This window comes from Dermacentor silvarum, chromosome 7, assembly GCF_013339745.2.
Source record: "Dermacentor silvarum isolate Dsil-2018 chromosome 7, BIME_Dsil_1.4, whole genome shotgun sequence".
In the NCBI taxonomy this organism is placed as follows: Eukaryota; Metazoa; Arthropoda; class Arachnida; order Ixodida; family Ixodidae; genus Dermacentor; species Dermacentor silvarum.
In genome coordinates this window covers 114,153,892-114,176,325 of record NC_051160.1, presented here as the reverse complement: position 1 = coordinate 114,176,325, position 22,434 = coordinate 114,153,892, and the positions used below count along the sequence as shown (strand labels likewise).

General features: G+C 50.4%; 1 protein-coding gene across 1 annotated transcript in view; it reads left to right on the top strand.

Annotated features, from left to right (window-relative positions):
• Positions 1-22,434, top strand: part of LOC119458362 (organic cation transporter protein) — a 207,726-nt gene that overhangs the window by 160,199 nt on the left and 25,093 nt on the right. Inside the window, exons 5-7 of the mRNA XM_049671124.1 lie at positions 512-680; positions 17,698-17,839; positions 20,665-20,750. Of these exons, the coding sequence (XP_049527081.1) occupies positions 512-680; positions 17,698-17,839; positions 20,665-20,750 (397 nt within the window). The remainder of the gene's footprint in view (positions 1-511; positions 681-17,697; positions 17,840-20,664; positions 20,751-22,434) is intronic.

Here is a 22,434-nt window from a genome sequence, read left to right as displayed (position 1 = left end):
GTTTTGATCATCAACATCATCATCTGCCTATATTTATGTCCACTGCAGGACGAAGTTTTTGATTACCTCTACTAAATTCTTTAAATATCCTGAAGTACGATTTGACGAGAGTACAGTAAGCCTTATGGCGTACAAGCGCATACGGCAGTAGATTAGCCAGATATTTTTTTTTCTCAGGGGAGGGGCGCGCCCCCTGTTTTTCCCCACATCTAACTACCCGACAAGTAGTCTTGCCTTCCCAGCACTATCTTAGCCGGACTGTGATGTTTTTCTGCCACTTGAATATGGTTCCTGATGCCTTGAGGAACGCCGAAACTAAGTATATATGATAACCCCATTATGCAGGGCCTTCTCCTTCTGTTTACGTACGCGGCATTGTTTGGTACTCTGTGGCCATCGTTGGCCCTTGGGCCAGAAAATCCAAATAACATTATCACCATCATCTGCAACGCCGCATTTATGAAGTGGCGCCTTCGACCGACTTTCATGCACTTCTTTTGCCGGTTGTCAGTCATGGAGACAGTGTCACCGCGGTTCCGCTACATGCCCACAATGACGTTGGACAATGGCTGGACGACGGGCATGTTGCTGCTGCCGTGGCTACACTACCTGACGCGGGAGTGGCGCGCCACCCAGCTGTACGCAGCGCTGCCGCTCGCTCCGCTGCTTGTGCTCGGCTGGTAGGTATGCACAGTCTCTGGCTGTATTTCGCTATATTTGGGCAACTTTATAATTGTGAAATTTATAACGGCAACTTCAAATCTTATTTTAAATAATTAAATGTTTCCATATTATTCTTTTTTATTATATTATGCTTCATCCACTCCGGCACCCGCCGTGGTTGCTCAGTGGCTATGGTGTTGGGCTGCTGAGCACGAGGTCGCGGGATCGAATCCCGGCCACGGCGGCCGCATTTCGATGGGGGCGAAATGCGAAAACACCCGTGTACTTAGATTTAGGTGCACGTTAAAGAACCCCAGGTGGTCAAAACTTCCGGAGTCCCCCACTACGGCGTGCCTCATAATCAGAACTGGTTTTGGCACGTAAAACCCCATAATTTAATTTTTTTTAATCCACTCCGGTAACGCCGCCTGCCAAAATTCCCCCTTTTCACTTATTTTCCTAATCTCCACAGCATTGTTTAAGAAAAACCTTTTGTTGACAAAGATCGCGATTTTAGTGAATTTTCACCTAGATCAAGTGAATTTGACCTTGCTTAGCGTAAAGAGAAGCCGTTTCAGTAAATGTTTAGCTGTTTTTGAACGATGCCTAGTTGATTATTCCACTTCCCCAGCAAGCTGGATCCAAACACATTCAGCGATTCATGGACGGTCACTTTATGCATCTGTCGTGATGGCGTAGTGGCTTTCGGGTTGTGCTGCTCAGCCTACGACGCGGAATCGAATTCCGGCCGCGGCGAAATGCAAAAACGCCCGTTACCGTGCATTGTGTGCTCGTTAAAGAAACACATGAGGTCAAAATTAAGCCGGAGTCTCCCAATTAAAAAAATAATTATGGAGTTTAACGTGCGAAAACCACGATATGATTATGAGGCACGCCGTAGTGGGGGACTCCGGTAATTTCGACCACCTGGGGTTCTTTAACGTGCACCTAAATCTAAGTACACGGGTGTTTTCGCATTTCGCCCCCATGGAAATGCGGCCGCCGTGGCCGGGATTCGATCCCGCGACCTGGTGCTCAGCAGCCCAACACCATAGCCACTGAGCAACCACGGCGGGTGGAGTCCCCCAATGCGATGTTTGTCATAATAAAACTGCAATTGTAAAATCCCACAATTTAAGTTCTTACGGCCACTCTATGGTCTTGTTCGTGTGTTGTGTAGTTGCCGCTGCTTTTGTTCTCAATGTTTATGTTACTCCGACCTGGTGCCTCCTGGATTGTTCTCATGACGCTAGCGGTATGTACATAAGTAAATCAAGTTAATAAATTATTGCGAAAACAGCACCGCTCGAAGAAGCGCCATGCTCCGCTCCCGCAGACGATATTTTTCTGCAGTTGAAGAATAAACGCCAACAACGTCAACATCTCCCGCTTGCTGTGCCAGACCTGTCTAATTTGTTTCGTACATATCCCGAACTAACTCGAACAAGTGAAGTAGACCCTTGCTTACAGAATAAATAAGCTGTTAACGATATAAAATGATTTCTGATGTCAATTTACGTGACAGTGACATGGGTATTTGTTTAATGAACACAAATGTGAGAATTGCGCAGCTTCGCAAAGCACAGTGTCAATGCAAGAAGGGAAGCGAGGGTTAGACACAACGTTGGTTGCGCTTCACACTATTAGACGCAGCACGGCATATGGCGCTGCCTTGAGAAAGACATTACTGGAGCAAAAATTCGAGCGAGTTCGTTTAGCTATTTATATTTCTTACGGCCTAAGTTATTAGAGTAGGGGAATTTCAGAAATGTAAATACTTTGGTGCGCCAAAGACAGGAGCTTTTTTATGCACAGGTCATGTCACGTTACATTCAACATCACTCAAGAGGTAAACGCTGATCGCTTGAACAATTTATGCAGGAGCCGTCTCACGATTTATGCAGAAATTGTCTCACCTCAAGGCAATTAGCGTTAAAAAAATATAGCGACACACCGTATTGCGACCGCACGCACAGGAAGTGGCAATCTCGGTGCAAACCACAATGACGATTGATAGACACAGTTTGTCTTGTAATCACTGTGCCCTAGTTGAAACTCTTTTGTCACGTAGTAGCGACGCTGAAGAAAACAGTCGTAAAACTGTATGACGAAACTGGTTGTTTATTGGGCGAACCTGTGCCCACAAAAGCAGGGTACACTCAAAGCACAACGATAGCGGCGAACACAGTCTGCGATCGTCGAAAATCTGATCTGCGGTGAAACGCCCCGCCTTTTATACATGAGTCATCGAATGTTCCAGATTAATCCCTGGTACCCGTAGTGTCTTCCAGAAAGTTCTAGACAATCCGCGTCGGTCATACAATCAGATAACATAAGCGTCGGTGAAAACAGGCAACGGAAAGAAGCATCGATAACCTTCTAGAAACTTCCGATACAGGCGCGTCCTGCGCCGAGCGATAACGTTTAACCTTTGTTAGCCGGTGGAAAGCGGCCACTGGTGAAAGATAAACTTGTATACGTGTCAATACCCTCCCCTTAAAAAGCATCGTCCCGATGCTACAAACAGGCAAGCGAAAACAAAACCACGCCTACAGAGAGAGAGAAAAAAGCAACAACAAACAGTAACAATGTAAAGTACCGAAGTTCGTCAGCGGGCGTAGAAAGGCTTAAGACGCACTTGTGGGGATCGGGGTGCCTTCCCGCGCCTCGTCCCCCAGCTCGCGCGTGGCGCTTAGCTCGATCCCCGGGAACCGCCGCCGTAACGGCAACATGGCGGACACGGCTAGCGCGCCGGACTTACTTTCCCGCGCAAACCGTGCTTCTCCCCCCCGGGATTGGACTCGCCCCGCGAGAACACGTCACCGGGACGCGCCCTGATTGGCCTCCCGCGCGGCGGCCCCCGGGCGCCCTCTCCACCCGAGCTCTCGTCCGCTGAGCGCTTCCTCGCCGCGAGAGAGGCTCACAGGCTCGCAACGAGGTGGTTACATGAGGCCTTTGTTCTCGCGACTCCTCGTTATCGCGCTTGGCGGACCGCTACCCGGTTAGCCCTAGCGCAGCGGGCGCGCGCACTCGATCGATCTTGCGGCGAGCCTTGGCCCGTAAGCGCCGTGACTGTAGCACTGAGCTGTACCTTGGGTGAATAAACCCGTGTTTGTTGGCGATCTGACTCCGGAGCCTTCTCTGCGCCGTGTCGGAGAGTCGACGAACCCTGCCGTAGCGCCTTTGTGCGTTGCGGAGTGGAGGAGCGTCGTGCCCTTTCCTGACCGTCGCTCGTAGGGTAAGCCTTGTGCAAACCCATCTCCACATAACTGGCGCCCAACGTGGTTTCGGCATGGCATCAGAGCAGGCCCCTTCACGGCCCTCGTTCCTGCCTGACCCCCTGGCTCTGGACTTATCGTCCTTCGGAGCGAACGACACCGATACCACGAGTTAGGTTCGCCTTCGCGACCCTATGCTTTCGGCCACCGGGAGCGATCCATCCCTTCCTTGGAGCGCCCTAGGTGATGTCGACAGCTCGGATGTGTACGCTAGTCCTATATAGCCACGCCAGTTACGGGTTTTATCAACTGTTTGAGACGCGCGGGGAGCAGGTGCCTACTAGACCCTCCGGCGTGCTGTCTCCGCTCGCTGGCCTTTGTCCCGAGCTCAGTTGTGCCCAACGTGCCGCATCGGAGCCACCCCGCTTAGATGCTCGCTCGAATACGCTCGCCGGCCTCCCTTTGTCCCGAGCGTCGTTCGCTGCGCCATGTGCCGCATCGGAGCCACCCTGCTTAGATGCCGGTACGAATACGCTCGCCGGCCTCCCTTTGTCCCGAGCGTCGTTCACTGCGCCATGTGCCGCATCGGAGCCACCCTGCTTAGATGCTCGCACGAATACGCTCGCCGGCCTCCCTTTGTCCCGAGAGTCGTTCGCTGCGCCATGTGCCGCATCGGAGCCACCCTGCTTAGATGCTCGCACGAATACGCTCGCCGGCCTCCCTTTGTCCCGAGCGTCGTTCACTGCGCCATGTGCCGCATCGGAGCCACCCTGCTTAGATACGCGCACGCATACGCTCGCTGGCCCACCTTCGTCCCGAGCGCATTTCTCGGACGGATACGCCGCGGTGCAGCCTTCCCGCTACGCCGTAGGCGCGAGCTCGCTCGCTGGCCTGCCTTAGTCCCGAGCGCAGTTCGGTGTCCCGTGCGCTGCAGCTGAGCCTCCCTGCCTCGCTGTTGGTGCAAATTGCTCGCTGGCCTCTCCTTGTCCCGAGCGCAGCTGGGAAGCAATGTCGAGCGCGAGCCACCCCGCTCAGCCGACAAAGTCGCCGCGTTTTCCGCCTGCCGCTTGTCTCACGCGCATCCGAGCGACATTTTCGACGTGCGTGAGTCACCCCGCTCCGCTGTCGATCCGTCTGCCGGTCATGTGAGGCCTCATGCGCCTGTCGGAGCGGAAGCCCAGCTCTTCTCTTTGCCATTTACCGGCCCCATTGGGTCGGTCGTGCATTGAGCGGACCACCTGTCCGTTGGTCCTTTTTGCTCTCCGGAAGTTGGCGTTAGCGTACGTGCCGTTTGCCGTGGAGACGTACAATCCGGCTTAAGCGCTTGTGCGAGCCATCGGGCCGCCTCGCGCGCTGGGCGTTGACATGGCAGTGGTACCTTGTTCTGCGCTACCGGAAAGGGAGTTCAAACGTGTGGCGGACGCCTTGTCGCGAGCCCCCGTTTCGACGTTTGATCCTTTGGTCCGCCACTCCCGTGAGCATTCGCACCAAGTAGAGACCGGAGCCTGTGTCTCCAATGGCTCGAAAGGCGCGACCCCCGACGGCGAAGCGATCCTCGGATTGCTAGCCCCGGGAGAGGACGTTTACCTGGTGGATCCCGTTACCTCATCGGGCATTGTCTTCAGCAGGCAAGAGCTGCTGAAGGCTCAGAAGAGCGATTCATTTTGTAAATAGCAATCGTTGACGGGCTCAAAGAGCCGAGCTCCCAAGAGGAGCAGGGCGGCAAGGCCGCCGGGCGCACCCGGACAGCTGGTATTGCTGTTGGCGCCGAGTGCCACGCAGCTTGTATTGTTGCGGGCACGTGGGATCCGTATCTGCTTAAGCAGAGCGACCCGTTTTGTAAATAGAAATTCTTGACAGGCTCAAAGAGCCGAGCTCCCAAGAGGAGTGGGGCGGCAAAGCCGCCGGGCGTACCCGGACAGCTAGTATTGCTGCGGGCACGTTGGATACGTATCTGCTTGATGCCGATAAAGCTCTCCTGCGCTATATCCCATCTGAGGAGGCTCCCCAGGAGTCTTTCAAGGTGGCGATAACCCGCAGTCTAAGGAAAGCCACCCTGAGCTGTTTCCACGACTCGCGGGTGGCCGGACATGCGAGTGGCCTTAAGACTTTCCAAAAGTTGTGCCGCTCCGCTATCTGGCCAGGCATGAAGCGTGACGCTCTTCACTATGCCCGCTCATGCCGCGTGTGCTAATGTGTGAAGCCTCGTGCAGGCAAACCCCCCGGGCTCATGCAGCCAATCGACAGCCAGCTACCCTGGCAAGTCGCGGCCTGTGACATTATAGGACCTTTTCCCAGAAGCCGGCGAGGCTACGTTTTCTCCTGGCTGTCACAGATCACTTCACGAAATGGGTTGAACTTTTTCCCCTTCGGAAGTTAACGGCACGCGCAATCTGGGACAAGTTGACCGAGGTCTTTTAACCGCTTTGGCTTTCCGGCGGAGCTGATAACGGACAACGCGTCCTACTTCACGGCCAAGATGTTCGTGGATGCGTGTGCTGCCTTTGGCATTAAGCACCGCAAGACAACCACGTATCACCCACAGGCCAACCCGACAGAACGGATTAACCGGAACCTCAAGCCCTTGCTCGCGACCTTTGCCCAGCAACATAGGGATTGGGATGTCTGTCTTAACGAGATAGGCTTCTCCTTGCGGTCCACGGTGAACCGTTCGACTAGGTACACGCCCGCTTTCAACTTCGGGAGAGAGCTGCCAAACCCTATGGACCGCGTTCTGCGGACCGGCAGCGGGGCGTGCGCCACGAAAGCCGGCCTATCCGGCTACGCGGCGGAACTGCGCTCACGGATGGACGCGGCCCTTGACCTGGCCCGTTCCAACCTGGCAAAAGCGCGAGCTGGACAAAAAGCCCAGTACGACCGGTCACATAGGGACGTGCACTATGGTGTCGGCGATCTCGTCCTCAGACGCAACCATGTCTTGAGTGACGCCGCCAAAGGCATCTCTGCCTCCCTGTCGGCCAAATGGTTGGGCCCGTACCGAGTGGAGACCAAAATGTCCCCTCTGGTATACAAGCTGGCTGACTCCCAAGGGAGACCAGTCGGCGGTCCAGTTCACGTCTCCGACCTCAAACCTTTCGTTGCCCGTAGCAACGACTGGGGAGAGAGGGAGGCGGTCAACGAACCGCAGGCAAACCGTGATACGGCTGGCCCCAGGCCACGCCACCGGTAAAACCTCCGGAAACGCACCTATAGGCAGGCTTTCTCCCACCAGCTGGTAGCCGGACTTTATTCCCTACCACGCCGATGAACGGAGAGACACAGCTACGGTGCGAAGGCGCACGTTGAAGTGGTGACAGGCCCTTTTGGCCTAATATACCCTCTCGTGCTCACCCGCCTTATGACGCGCCTAGTCAGCTTTCTCCTCCTAGCAGGTAGCTGGACTTCATTCCCTACCATGCCGGTGAATGGAGAAACGTAGCTACGGTGCAAGGGCGCACATCGAAGCGGTGACAGGCCCATGTGGCCTAATATACCCTCTTATGTGTTGCCCAAGCCTCAGCCTGGCAAACGCCCCTTTTTGGGCTGTCAGCCAGGCGGGCAACTACCTTGGCACGCCGGCTATGCCGGGGGGCGTTCCTGTCCTTCACCTTGCGTCGTCCAGCCTGCTCCCTGCGCCTGGCTACACTGTGCCACCAGTCTTGCTGACCACGAAGCCGGCTGTCCCTGGTATTACCATGCCAGCCTGTTGCTGACCTCAAGGCCTGCTGCTCCTGGCCCTTCCGCCATGACTGACTCCTGCCTCTGGGGGCCACGAACCCGTGCCAGCCTTGCCTCCTGCTGCCTAGGCTGCCGCTAATTGTGGCTGGTCCCCAGTCAGGCGCTGACTTCTGGCCGAGGAGGGTCACTCCGGCTGCCGCTGCTGACCTGGCTGTCGGTTATCCCGGCCTGCTGTTCCTGCGCAATCCGGGGAGCCCAGTGACTTCTGTGGTGGCTGCTGCGCCAAAATGGCAGCCACGCCTCGCGCGTTCCTGGCTGCTCCAGTTCGGCGGACCTCGAGTGCTGCTGGCTCAACCATGGCGCTGCCCTGCCCCGTCCTGCCTGGGCTGCTGACTCTTCCACCAGGCAGGGAGTCCTTCCTGTGTGCGGAACTTTGGCGGCCAAGGCAAACCCCTGGCTTTGTGTCAAGGGAAGCGACGTCTTCACCTTTTTGGACTGCTGTGGCCCCTTCTCCCTGTCCTGGTCCTGAGGAAGACGACGACACCCTCTTGGACTTTGCCCCGTTGGCTTAGCCCTCTTTGGCTGAGTCAACCTTGCCACTTGGCCTCGGTCAGCCACTTTGGAGGCTGGCCTCGGTCTTTAGGAGGGGGGAATGCGGGGATCGAGGTGCCTTCCCGCGCCTCGTCCCCCAGCTCGCGCGTGGCGCTTAGCTCGATCCCCGGGAACCGCCGCCGTAACGGCAACATGGCGGACACGGCTGGCGCGCCGGACTTACTTTCCCGCGCAAACCGTGCTTCTCCCCCCCCCCCGGGATTGGACTCGCCCCGCGAGAACACGTCACCGGGACGCGCCCTGATTGGCCTCCCGCGCGGCGGCCCCCGGGCAGGACCCTCTCCACCCGAGCTCTCGTCCGCTGAGCGCTTCCTCGCCGCGAGAGAGGCTCACAGGCTCGCAACGAGGTGGTTACATGAGGCCTTTGTTCTCGCGACTCCTCGTTATCGCGCTTGGCGGACCGCTACCCGGTTAGCCCTAGCGCAGCGGGCGCGCGCACTCGATCGGTCTTGCGGCGAGCCTTGGCCCGTAAGCGCCGTGACTGTAGCACTGAGCTGTACCTTGGGTGAATAAACCCGTGTTTGTTGGCGATCTGACTCCGGAGCCTTCTCTGCGCCGTGTCGGAGAGTCGACGAACCCTGCCGTAGCGCCTTTGTGCGTTGCGGAGTGGAGGAGCGTCGTGCCCTTTCCTGACCGTCGCTCGTAGGGTAAGCCTTGTGCAAACCCATCTCCACACACTACAGGGATGACTTCAGGTCTTGCCCGGCGCCGCTGTGATTGCGAAATACCGTCTGGCACGACCTCATAGTCCAGTGCGCCAATACGTCGGATGATCTTACATGGTCCGAAATAGCGACGTAATAGTTTCTCGCTAAGTCCTCGTCGGCGTAACGGAGTCCAGACGCAAACACGGTCTCCGGGCTGGTACTCGACGTAGCGTCGTCAAAGATTGTAGTGTCGGCTGTCGGTTCTCTGCTGGTTCTTGATGCGCAGGCGGGCGAGCTGTCGACTTTCTTCGGCACGCTGCAAATACGTGGCAACGTCGATATTTTCTTCGTCGGAGACATCCGGTAGCATGGCGTCAAGCGTCGTTGCCGGTTTCCTTCTGTAGACCAGGTTGAACGGTGCCATGTGCGTCGTTTCTTGCATGGCCGTGTTGTATGCGAAGGTCACGTACGGAAGGATGGCATCCCATGTCTTGTGTGCGACGTCGACGTACATTGCCAGCATGTCGGCGATGGTCTTATTTAGGCGCTCGGTGAGGCCAGTCGTCTGCGGGTGGTAGACGGTTGTCCGGCGTTGGCTTGTCTGGCTGTAGCGCAGGATGGCTTGAGTTAGTTCAGCCGTGAAGGCCGTACCTCTGTCGGTGATGAGGACTTTTGGGGCACCGTGACGCAGGAGGATGTTCTCAACGAAGAATCGGGCTACCTCGGCAGCACTGCCTTTGGGCAAGGCTTTTGTTTCGGCGTAGCGGGTGAGGTAGTCCGTAGCTACGACGATCCATTTATTCCCGGACGTCGACATCGGAAAAGGCCCCAATAAGTCCATCCCGATCTGCTGGAACGGTCGGCGAGGTGGCTCAATCGGCTGTAGAAGTACGGCTGGCGTTGTCGGCGGTGTATTGCGTCGCTGACAGTCTTTAAAGGGACACTAAAGGCAAATACTAAGTCGACGTGGACTGTTTAAATACCTTTCCAGAAACCTGAAAACGCTTGTCTCGTGCAAAGAAAAGACTTAGTTTACGAGAAAATTGGATCTGAAGGGTCCAAATACCTTTATTGCAATTCAAATCACCCGCCATGCCAATCGAGGAGTGGTGACATTGCATACGCCATTTTGTGCCGTTGGTGAGTCTAACAGCGCCCGACAGATGGCGGTACGGTGCGCGCTGCAGCTGATTTTGGTAAAGTGCCGTAGACCGTTCGGGCATTCCGCGACGTCGCATGGAAGTGGAATTCTCTGCTACTTGCAGTTAGTGCGAGGTTCGCGAGCCAGAAAAACAAGCGCAACACTCCACGATAACAGAAAAACTGAAACGCAAAAGTGCGGGCGGCGCAGAGTCGAGCGAACACGAAACCTTTTGACCGCCCGCGTCGTTGTCGACGGTGTAATGTCAGTTAGTTCTTTTTTGTAAAAGGGAAATAGAATTGGTGAAGTAGTATTTTCTTTCTTCTTATAATACAGTACAATTATGTTTTTATAACGAGTGGTTCAGTACTAGTGACAGAATTTAAATGAGGAGTGCCTTCGTCATCGGGCGAGTACTTGAATGTCCCGGGGGAGTCGCCTAGTCGTGTCCTGCATTTACCTTAATTTCTCTATTACTAAGGCTCTGCTCGCGATAATATTGACGCTTTAGAGATACTCGTGCACTAATACATCACTTTAGCTTGACTTAGTATTTGCCTTTAGTGTCCCTTTAAGTAATGGGCGACGTCGGCAGAGAGGCGAGGCCAGTAGTATTTTTCTTGTATCCTCGCGAGCGTGCGGGAAAAACCGAGGTGTCCAGCCGTTGGGTCGTCATGGAGAGCTTGCAGAACCTCTAGACGCAATGCTGAGGGTACCACGAGGAGGTAGTTGGCTCGGAGAGGCGAGAAGTTCTTCTTGAGGAGAACGTCGTTTTGCAAGAAAAACGACGCCAATCCTCGCCTGAACACGTTCGGCACAATGACGGTCTTGCCTTCCAGGTAGTCTACAAGGCTCGTTAGTTCCGGGTCGGCTCGCTGTTGTTCGGCGAATTCCTCGGCACTGATGGGTCCCAAGAAAGTGTCGTCATCCTGGTCGTCCTGCGGCGGCGGTTCGACGGGGGCGCGAGACAAGCAGTCGGCGTCAGAGTGCAGTCAGAAGAAAACAGTCGTAAAACTGTGTACGACGAAACTGGTTGTTTATTGGGCGGACCTGTGCCCACAAAAGCAAGGTACACTCAAAGCACAACGATAGCGGCGAACACAGTCGGCGATCGTCGAAAATCTGATCTGCGGTGAAACGCGCCGGCTTTTATACATGAGTCATCGAATGTTCCAGATTAATCCCTGGTACCCGTAGTATCTTCCAAAAAGTTCTAGACAATTCGCGTCGGTCGTACAATCAGATAACAAAAGCGTCGGTGAAAACAGGCAACAGAAAGAAACATCGATAACGTTCTAGAAACTTCCGATACAGGAGCGTCCTGCGCCGAGCGATAACGTTTAACATTTGTTAGCCGGTGGAAAGCGGCCACCGGTGAAAGATAAACATGTATACGTGTCACTATGGTGACCCTAGTGTCCTGGCTGCACATTCGCTTGCAGTGGCTGTCGATCAAGCAGCCGCGCTCGACGCGGATATTTCTGTTGTGGATGGAGCGCGATTGATTTAGTATAGTACTTATTTAAGGCTACGTACCTCTTGTGTCACCTTAGAACATCCATTCCATGGGTATGGCCAGTAATGAGTACATACCAGTGTTACATAGGCAGTCCCGAAGTTGTCTGTTCGGGCTACTACCCAGTGAACCAAGTTGTCTACGATGCCAGTCAGCAGCAAGTTGCCTATTCTGCCACATACCCAGTGGCCAATCTTGTCTCCTCGACAAAACAGCACCCAGCACATGCCTCGCGGCCAAGCTAGTAGACCACATGCGTCACTAGGCGAAAGGTTAGATACAAACGTATACCGGGGAGCGGGTAAAGTCTCCGAAGAATGCTAATCGCGATAAAATTAACAGTGCATACTTAGCGTTGGAGAAATTCTGCTGAAACATGCCTAATTGACAAAAACCTAACATTACAAAACACATTTGAATAATAACAAAGAGCATTTCGGAATAATCAAAACAACAACAACAATAATAATTTGTGGGGAACTGCAGAAAGTGCTTCATCACATCGGAAATTTCATATTGACATGAACTTTGCGTCACAAGTACCGGAAGACTATTTCACTGCTAGGGGAACAGTTCTTTAGCTTTACCAGGCTAACATTTCTCTAAAGTTTCGAGTTCCTCACACTACTGAGACTCGTTCTTGATGTATAAACATACAGCGGAAAAACAGACTTCCTACGAGCGGCGTTACAAACGAACCTGATCATACACTAATAATACTTCAAGAAACCCAAAAAAGTACTGTCCGCCGGTGAACAGATAGCACGCGGCCATGATGAACTACGTTATGAAATGTTGGTTCACCTCTCAGACGCTGCCGTAGAGGCACTTGTCCAATACTTCACCAAAATACGGGTATCAGAAAAAATACCACAGGCTTGGAAAAAGTCAGGATTGTACCGTTTCTGAAAACTGTACTGTTTCTGAAACCGCCCCTGATAGTTATAGTTCCATAGCTCTCACAAGTTGTCTCGCAAGATCATTTGAAAGTGTCCTGAACATTAGGCTGACGTTTATAGTCTAATCACGTCAACTCTTTGACATCCACCAGTATGATTTAAAAAAAAACTTTTTCAACAACTGATCATCTTGTCCGCTTAGAAAACACAGTCCAAGAAGCGTTCGTACACAAACAACACTGTCTGGCAGTCTTTCATATGGAGAAGGCTTACGATACCACCTGGAGGTTTGGGATTCTCCAGGACCTAGCAGACCTTGGTACCCGCGGTAGGATGCTGAACTGTCTGAAGGATGTCCTGTCAGACCGTTAATCTCACGTACGCCTGGGTGCAACTCACTCGCAGAACTTCGTCCACGAGAATGGAGTGCCGCACGGTTGTTTTTTAAGTACGGCACTCTTCATTGTAAAAATTAACTGCATAGCAACAATCATTCCAAGGTCCATAACGTATTCTGTATATCTCGATGAACTTCAAATGGTATGCACATCCTTAAGCTTTCCAACATGTGAGAGACAGATTACATTAAACAAACTCGCTATCTGGGCAGACAGAAATTGACGTTAGTGTTCTGCAGAAAAAAAAACTGTTGTTCTTTTCTCATTCAACACAGGCCTACAGGTTGACCCCACCCTGCACCTAAACGAAACCGCATTTCCAGTAAAGAAAGAACAACAAAGTTGCAGTTTCGCCCGAAAGGTGAAGCATCAATTGCGATAGCAAATTCGTAGAGAGCTATACGGAGTAAGGATAGTAGTTTTATCGGCTACATAAAGTTAGACGCATTCGCTTACTAACTGAATTAACAAGCATGGTGTCAGCGCGCACAACCAAACATGAATAGATCCCACTCGATGACCGCAGACAACCACTGTCAAAACTCTGACGTGAGCAAGCGTGGTGGCAGCAGTGAGCGAAAGTTGCTGCGGTCTATCGCTTGAACGGAAATTGAGCCGCAAAAGCACAGCGCATAGAGAGGTAAGAGCTGTGTGGAGATCGCTTTGAAGATACGGTGCGCGCGACAGAATGCAGCCGCGCAAAGGACAAGTACGCAGTTGCCGGCAGAATAGAAGCCGCACGCCCTCCCTCCTGCACTGCCTTCCCGCTTTCGTCCTTTCGCGTGGGAGATTGAGTTTCCTGTGCCCCCTGCGCGCGGTCGTAAGATACGCATTTGGTGCCGCAGCTAAAGGTCGCCTCCCCTCCCGTCCCCCCAATGCCTTTCGCACGACGGAAGAAGGCGCGTTTGCTCTCCGTCGTGCGTTCGCTCTCCGTGAAAGCGCGCGTCCCTCGCGCGCTTTCACTCGCACATACAGCATACGGCGCGCGGCGACAATTTTATCGCATAACTTTCGACAAAAAGCTCACATTCCATTCTTACCGCACATGAACACCCTCAAAAAGAAAGCTTCCCAGTCGGTGAATATACTCAAAGTACAGTCACGAAAACACTTTGAGTCTGGTAGAACATGCCTTCTGCACATTTATCGCTTTGGTACGTTGCTCCTTAGAATATGGTTGTATACTGTATGGTTCAGCACGACCGTCGTACATCAAGAAGTTAGATTCAGTACATAACTCAGGCTTGCGTCTTTCATGCGGCGCATACAGAACGTTTCCTATAACCAGCCTTTATGTAGAAACAAATGAACCCCCGCTAGAAAGTAGAAGAGCCGTCTGACCTGTGCATATATTCTTCAGGTACGATCTCTACCAAAACACACCTGCTATCCACTCAAAACAAAATGTCCTTTAAGAATAATAATCATCATCCGCCTATATTTATGTCCACTGCAGCACGAATACCTCTCCCTGCGATCTCCAATTACCCTTGTCTTGAGCTAGCTGAGTCCAACTTGCGCCGGCAAATTCCCTAACTTCATCATCCCACCTAGTTTTCTGCCGTGCTCGACTACGCTTCCCATCTCTTGGAATCCATTCAGTAGCTCTAAAGGTCCACCGGTTATGCATGCCACGCATTACATGGCCTGCCCAGCTCTATTTTTTTTCTCTTAATGTCAATTGGAATATCGGCTATCCCCGTTCGCTCTGATTCACACCGCTCTCTTCCCGTCTCTTAACGTTAGGCCTAACATTTTCGTTCCATCGCTCTTAGTGCGGTACTTGTTAACTTAACAGAACAATATTCAACGACAAACCACAAACTACTTGGCCACTTCTCTTGCGATTTGAAGAGATGTGTCAGAATCTTGGCATAGTGGACACATTACCTGGCACTGTCTACAGACGATCCACTACCTCCGTGGTTCAACTTTCCCGCAGCCAGCAATCTCACTAACACAGTTCTGTGAAGCACAAATTCCACCACAGTACATTATTCAGGAATTCCTTACACTAGAGGAAAAATACAGCAGTTTCACGGTTTTTTATACCGTTGGTTCGAAAACGTCTGGCCATGTTGGAAGTTTAGTGGTCCAAGGGAACTGGAAAGAAACAGCAAGGCTTCCGCAGTGTACATCCATCTGCCCTGCTGAATGTTACGCCATTTCTATAGCTGTAGAATGAAGTGTAAAAGAGAACCTCACAAATAGCATCATATGCACAGACGACTTAAGTGTATTCACAGCTCTTCACTCCAGAAATGCGGTCACACCGCTATTGGGAGACATTATGCAAAATATAATAAAGGCCACCACACAAAGACAGAACATTAAATTATGATGGGTTCTGAGCCACATCGGAATTTGTGGCAATGAGAGAGCAGATGAATGCGCGGCACAAGCTCGGCACAGACAAATCTTGAAAATAAATATACCTCCTAAAGACTGCATCAAATTAATACATTGTAAACTAAGGGGAAAATGGCAGTCCTCTTGGAGCAATGAAATAAATAACAAGCTGCACTTGGTAAATCCCGCGTTAGGGGAATGGAAATCTTGCACACACCAGGAACGTTTTAAAGTGATTCTATGCCGTCTTCGCATAGGCCAAACACACCTCACAAACAACTTCATGCTAACAAAGCAAGACAAGCCCCATTGTGAAATATGTGGCGATAAACTAACGGTAAATGACGTCTTCTTTTCAGGCAGAAAACTTGAAACACTGAGAAAAAATATTTTACACCAGTTTACAATGAACACATTTTTTTCACCCAGCTTTGTGTTTAGGCGAACATGCGCTTGTTGATATGTCATATATGTATAGCTTTTTAAGGAAAGCAGATGCTCTCGGAAAATTCTAAATTCGTACCGTGTGCTTCGCTACATATTGTGGTGCACCTCATCCACCTTCTCCTCTCTGAGAAAAAGGCCCAGGTCTTTTGGTAAGCTGTAGGGACCCTCGGTGCGCTTGTTCAGACAAGGGACTCGCTGAGGTGACCCAACTTTTGAAGGAATTTATACCTTGTGTGTTTTGGCGCATGATAGCCATAGTGTCTTATGTGTCATTAATAGCGACCGGATTTTAGGCAAATGCATTTTTTTGTTTCTTGCGCTCCTATCGCCCCATTTTGATATATGAGCATGAATTAGAGGTTAAGAAGGGCTTTTATAGTGTTTTTATAGTGCCTATAATTGCCTATTTTGGCGTTTGTGCCTAAACGCCTACAAATGTCTATACATGCCTATTTTCAATATCGGCGCCTATATGAACACTATCTAGCCTTAAGTTTCGCTTTCGAGTGCAGTTAGAGACCGTTATTCGTGTTACCGGGCAACATTGACTGTTCGGAACTCTATGGGGTTCAACCTAGCCTTTTAGTTCAACCACAACTCCCTGGAAAACAACTGCTAGCAGCATTGAAATGGGACGTGCCGGCCAGCATATGCCGCCGCGCTGACATTGCGCGAGCGGTTGGCGAATGGGAAACCGCGGAGAGCCGTCAGGGGAAAGGAGAGTGAAGAGCAAAAGAAGAAAGAAAAATGTGATGTGCACGCGGCTTTTGTTTTGTTTGTAATTTACTTCTTAAGGTGTTCACCGCCGTCGGGCGTTCCTTCTCAGCGTATGAGATCATTCTCAGTGACAAGAGGCACAATTTTGAATAAAAAAATCTGGAGATGGTGGTAGTTTGTGATTGTTTCCACAATTTTCACAGTGATTCTTAGACTACGTTCGGCGTGCTCTTCGAACATATTTCTTCATACATGTGCACTTCAAATGGGCGGAAGTGTATTTGGCAGTGTTGGGACGTCTTGCCTGTACAATTCGGATAACGTCATTGTATATGAGAAAATTGCCAAGAGTTGTACCTAACAGTCCTCATGTAAGAACATGCTAATTTCTTAATAAATCGTAGTCTCTCTTGCATTTATTTGCATGATTTTGTTGTGTCTTAATTTTGTTGCGTCAGGCAGACATAAAGTATCGCTTTTTTAATCAATATTCCCAGCTTTCAAGTATACATTTTCATGCCTGTTTCACTATATGCGACGCTCGAGTACAGTGGCATTAGACATGAATATGAGCAGTGTCCTTATGGAATTAAGCCAATTGATCGTCATTAGTTCAGCAGTTTTATGGGACAATTTCACGGCTATGTTCAACTGCTGGCGCCTTTGTGCCATCATAGACAATAACATTTCTTGTTTTCCTATCGTAGATATAGGCCGCGCACGTCTTGAAATTATTTGCATTTATGTAAAAATTTATTGTGCCTATAATTACGACGTTGGAAGCGTGAACTTTGTTTTGCCTGCCTATTTTTGGCGCCTAAAACTCGTTTTTTTATTGCCTAAAGATCCGGCCTCTATAGTCATTAAACCCAACAACAACGACAGCAGCAAGCACATGCTAGTACAGTCAAATAATAATTTAAAAAAAGGTTCCTTATACGCCTGATATTGCTGTTCCAAATTTATCGTGATAAAATACGAGACTCGGACTGCTTCAGAGGCTTTAGTGTGTGTGGCGGAGGGTGGGGGCTCTGTGAGAAGTGGTTATTCATGATTTAATAACAGTGTCTCAAAGACGGACGCAGCAAGTGAAGAGACATACATAACGCTGACTTCCATCGAATTGTTTTTTTTTTATTTGTCAGAGGGCTTACATTTACAGTAGAGAAAGAACACAGAGTATACATTCTACATCATGTGCAGAGAACCACCGAGGCCATCGCCTACATGTAACCAGGCAAATATCATTTCTATCCATGGTGTGAACTGTGTCCTTTGTGCTTTTCTCGACTGTCAGTATGCTCTTATCCTCGAGGGGCCGTTGGCAGTTACGTATAGACGCTGACCAGCCCTATAGTATACGAACACCGAGCCGGCAAACAGCGAGACCGGAGTTTAACCGCGCAGAGCAGTTTTTTACCAGAGTCTCCGAGGTGGCTGATGGCCATGGGCCGGTTCCCGGCCGCCAAGAAAGTGGTCATGAAGTTCGCTGGCAACGCCCCTGAGCACGTAATTGACGACATAATCGAGGAGGCCAAGCGCAAGAAGGCTGCGGTGAGTCATTGCATGTGTGCGAATGAGGCGTATTCCTTTCTGCCGTGCTCGTGTCGTCCACTTGTTTCTTCGTCCCTTTTGTCAGCGCCGAGTTTTTTTTACAATCAATAAACATAGCCAACTGGCCCACTTTGCAGACCTAAGTTTTCCCTCTTCCGTGGACACACCACGCAGGGTGATGGGCAGTGACTGCAGTACGCGTCAATGCACCAGTTGTTGACGGTTGTAACCTGTCAACAAACGGCTTTCACCGACATACGTTAGTATTTCAATTGCCATTATTAGGGTGCTTCATGCACGTTCCGGGGGGTGGGGGGGGGGGGGGGCTGTCCGCCTGTCTGATTGTCCAATGTATGTTTTTCCGCGAACTGGGGTAACTCGGTAAGTTGATGGTCTAGCCGTTAGAGCATCGCACTGCTGTGATGAGAGAACCGGTTTGGAAATCGATCGTCGGGCCAATTTTGGTCACGGGCTTGTGACATTGCGCATGTGCCGCTCAACAGTTATCCCGTTTCCTCGTTTCACGCCAGCCTGTACTCCTTGGAGAAGAAGGAAGGAAGGTGGAAAGTAAGAGGCGAAAGGCAGAGAGGTTAACCAGGTTGAGTGTCCGGTTGAGAGCTTAGTTAATGGTCTATTTGGGTAGCGCATTTGGCTGCTGTGCTGATCGAATAAAAGGAAACGCTGGACCAACTGCTCGTTGAGTGTGTGGCACTGAGTATTTGCCGCCGTTAAATGAGACTTCTTTATCCCAACTTGCAGCATTTGGGTATGTCCACTTGGTCTGCGCCGCTCTTCAGTGATCCTCACGCCAAAATGAAACACTCGGTGCGCGCCACACGGTTGTGGAGCTGTGTAATGAATATTACTGAGGCCAACTTGGGTAACTATGTGCTACTTAATTTGTACCACTGCTCAATAGCAAAGAAGTCACTTAAAATTTATCTGGTGCGGGGCGCTATCGAACCGGCGTCTTATACAATGACACAAGCTTGTCAGACAAACGTGCCGCTACAATTATATTTACCCAAAGGTCACCCGAGGGCTTCGCGGTGGCGCCGCTGCATGCAGGGCTGCAGGCACGCCCCATGAACAACGCGTCCTCGCGGTGGTCGTAGACATTCATGGTGAGATGAGTTATGCAGGAATTCTTGCAATTTGCGCATGATAACCCTATATAATATGTAAATTGCCGACGCCGCCCGACTTTTGCTATTATGTTTCGTTCTAATATAGGCTGCAAACATAAAATTTCATTGCATTGACATGAAAGCTATTATGTGTACCAAACAGGCATATATGTAAATGGTAGGCTACAGGAATAAGCGAGTGGATGGAGAAACGGAACAGTTCTTACGTCAGACATTTTGCGTAGTTTCTTCGTCCCTTAGATACAAACCTAATTGCTCTCAATTTACGGGAAACAATTCGCCCTATACATAGCAGAGAAGGTCATTGTTCCGAGTCGTCCGGGAAGCCTTAAAAAAAATGCTAGCACGAAAGTGCTAGGACTTCGTCCTTTCTATTTGGAGGAGTTGGACATCACCTTGGAGGAATGGGACACGCTACGTATGGCTCTAAAATGTGCATTTTGAGGATTATTTTTATCCACTGATCGGGCCTCCCGCTTTACCTTCAGAGGAGTAAGAAAAACGCTGGTAGTTCCTTATTTGTTGCTGCAGAAAATATGACTTTCTCTTCTCCGCTCTTTACGACGAAGCGGCCACAGATTATAGTGGAAAGTATATGTACGGTGGCGCTCTCTTGACCCCCCCCCCCCCTCTCCTCACAGCAGTAAAATGAAAGCGTAACCAGGTGGCTTTTTTAGCTTTCCTGAAATAGTACTTGCTGACTCCTCGGGAAGGAGCAAAGAGTTCTTGGCTAAAGCCTGGACGAATTGTCCAGTCTAATCATTGAAGCATGCATGAGCGAGTCACCGCTTTCATCATCAACTAGAGTGTTATAATTTTAAAGGCGAAGATTTTATTCGGAAACGTCGTCGGGTTTCGTGAGCGTGAGTGCTGCGGCCTGCCTGTTCTCTTGCCAAATAGGCCAACCAATCACAGCGGAGTACGCGCGCCGCTGGATTCATTGCACCACCACCAGATATTGATGGCACTAGCATCCATCCACAGCAGAGGCTGCGCCGGTCGTGTGGGGGTGAGAATAAAAAAGAAACCAGAGAGCTCGCCTTCGCACATCCGCAGCTGCACGGTAATGAGGAAGTAAACGCTTCGTGCGGATAGAATTGATTCGAATTGCGCTACGTACGTATGCGCATGTTGCCTCTGAAACCATGATGCGTTCAAGGCGTCCGTCGTGCTCGTAGTAGTAGCAACTCCGCTTAACAAAAGGCTCGGTATAATGTGTGCCACTGTGTGTGTGTGTGTGTGTGTGTGTGTGTGTGTGTGTGTGTGTGTGTGTGTGTGTGCGTGCGTGCGTGCGTGCGTGCGTGCGTGCGTGCGTGCGTGCGTGCGTGCGTGCGTGCCTGGTTCGACTCTTTATGCGCTCACACAAATAGTCGCTGTATATAGATTACATCTCGTTGGATCTGTTGCATATTTTTACTCATATAAATGATGGATCTTTTTTGGGTGATTTTGTTTCTGTCAGTCTCTTCGGAGCCCAACGAATCTGCTGAGAGGTGTAGGCAGAGCGTTGATTCCAGAAATACAGACGTAGAAAGACGTTTTTGTATCGGTGTGTCCCGCTATTGTGTCCTGCGTCGGGTACTCTGCGATTCACCTCTGTACAGACCAATCAGCCCATGGTATAGAATCTGAACTGCTAAAATTATAAACAACTTCGTTGTCATGATCTCTTTTCAGGCTCAAGACATTAGCAGAGCAAGCATCGCTGACTTGTTCTCTACAAAGGTGTGGGCCAGCAAAACGGCGCTGTTCAGCTTCGAGATGTGAGTCCACCATCCGCAATATCCTATGGGTCTGCTTTTTGGGGTAGGGTTGGTTTATCCCAAGCCATCGTGTATGATAGCGGAATTGAACGGACTGAACAGTACCAAGCCTCACCAGCAGCGTTCAAAAGGAAGCGTGAAGAAATACCACAGTTGAAAGTATGACAAATGAAACTACGCTAACTGAATGACGAAAAAAATCTAAAACTGAAAAAAAAATAGCCTAGCTTGCACTGGAGGCGCAATGCTAAAGAGACAGTGGATCTGATGGGCGCCTAGCTAGTCCCGGCTTTTGGGCTAAGGTAAGCACTACCAAGTCAACTTCAGAATTTTCCGGCATTTATTGATTGATTATCGATTAGCTATAGATTGGCTATCGCAAGGTTTTGGCCACGTATTTGTGCTAGGCTAAGCATACGAAATCATCCCCAGCATTTCCCGGAATGTATTGATTGTTTGTCGATTATCGATGAGCTATTATCGGCTATCGATTGGCTATTGCAAGGTATTGGCCATGTATTTGGGCGAGGCTTAGCACTACCAAATCATCCTAAGTAAGTGCAAAATTTATTGATTATTGATCGATTATCGATTAGTTATTGATTGACTATCGATTGGCTATCGCAAGATATTGGCCACATATTTGAGCTAGGCTAAGCACTACCATGTCATTCCTAGCATTTTCGGGAACTTTCCGGATTATTTATTGATTGGCTATCGTAAGTTATCAATGTCTGACTAAGCTTAAGTAGTCCCAACCATGCTTTGCTAGACTTAGCCAGGCTCAGCTTCGCTAGTTCACAGGGGTATGTGCCATTGCGCTTGGCCCTTTCTACACCACCGCCAGGATCGGCCCACATTTTTGGATTCAGCAGACACATTACGCCCGGCTTAAACAGCTCCGCGGTTAAAGAGAGTGAAAGAAGAATGCAAGAACAACTGTGAATTTGCTGCCGAAAAATATGGCTTGTCAACGCTCGAAAATAAAACTGCTATGAGTGGGTCGCCTGACAGGAAGATAAACTTAATGCCTGACTTTTCAGTGCGTTCTACTCACAAATGTTTTAAGAAAGCGAATTACGACCGTCTTGTTATCTATTATTTGTCAGTGTTTGCCAAGATACCTCAATAATATCAAAAATTAAAGCCCCTTTATTAAAAAAAATATGGTTGAACACGAAGCTTTCTCCCATGCAAACTGAATCAAAGTCCAAAGCCAACAACCACGCAACGAAACCAAGAAATGTTGAGCGACCCGATGCGATGCATACGTGATTTGAGTGCTTGTATAGGATTGTACTGTTTTGAACGTTGAAGTTGAATGAAGACACATTTCGTTAGGCGGCATAGCTTTATTTTAGATCATGTAACCGTTGATTACACGCACGCACTCACACTTTCACGGACGACTCTACACTTGCACAGCATTGCCTTGTGAACGCCCTTGCCAATACACGGTATCGGCCTTGTGGGCACGATCGCACTCGCGCTTACGTTCGCGTACGGCAGCCTCTTCTTCCATGCGCTGCACCCGCGGCCTACCCATGGTGACGGCCGGGAATTCGTGACGCGCGTAATGCAATGCAGATATATACAGTTCGTCCGGGTAACGTGGCGTTGCGGTTCCCATTGTTCTTATCGGTAGAACTACGAATGTAAACTGTAGTGTTCTACGATACATATG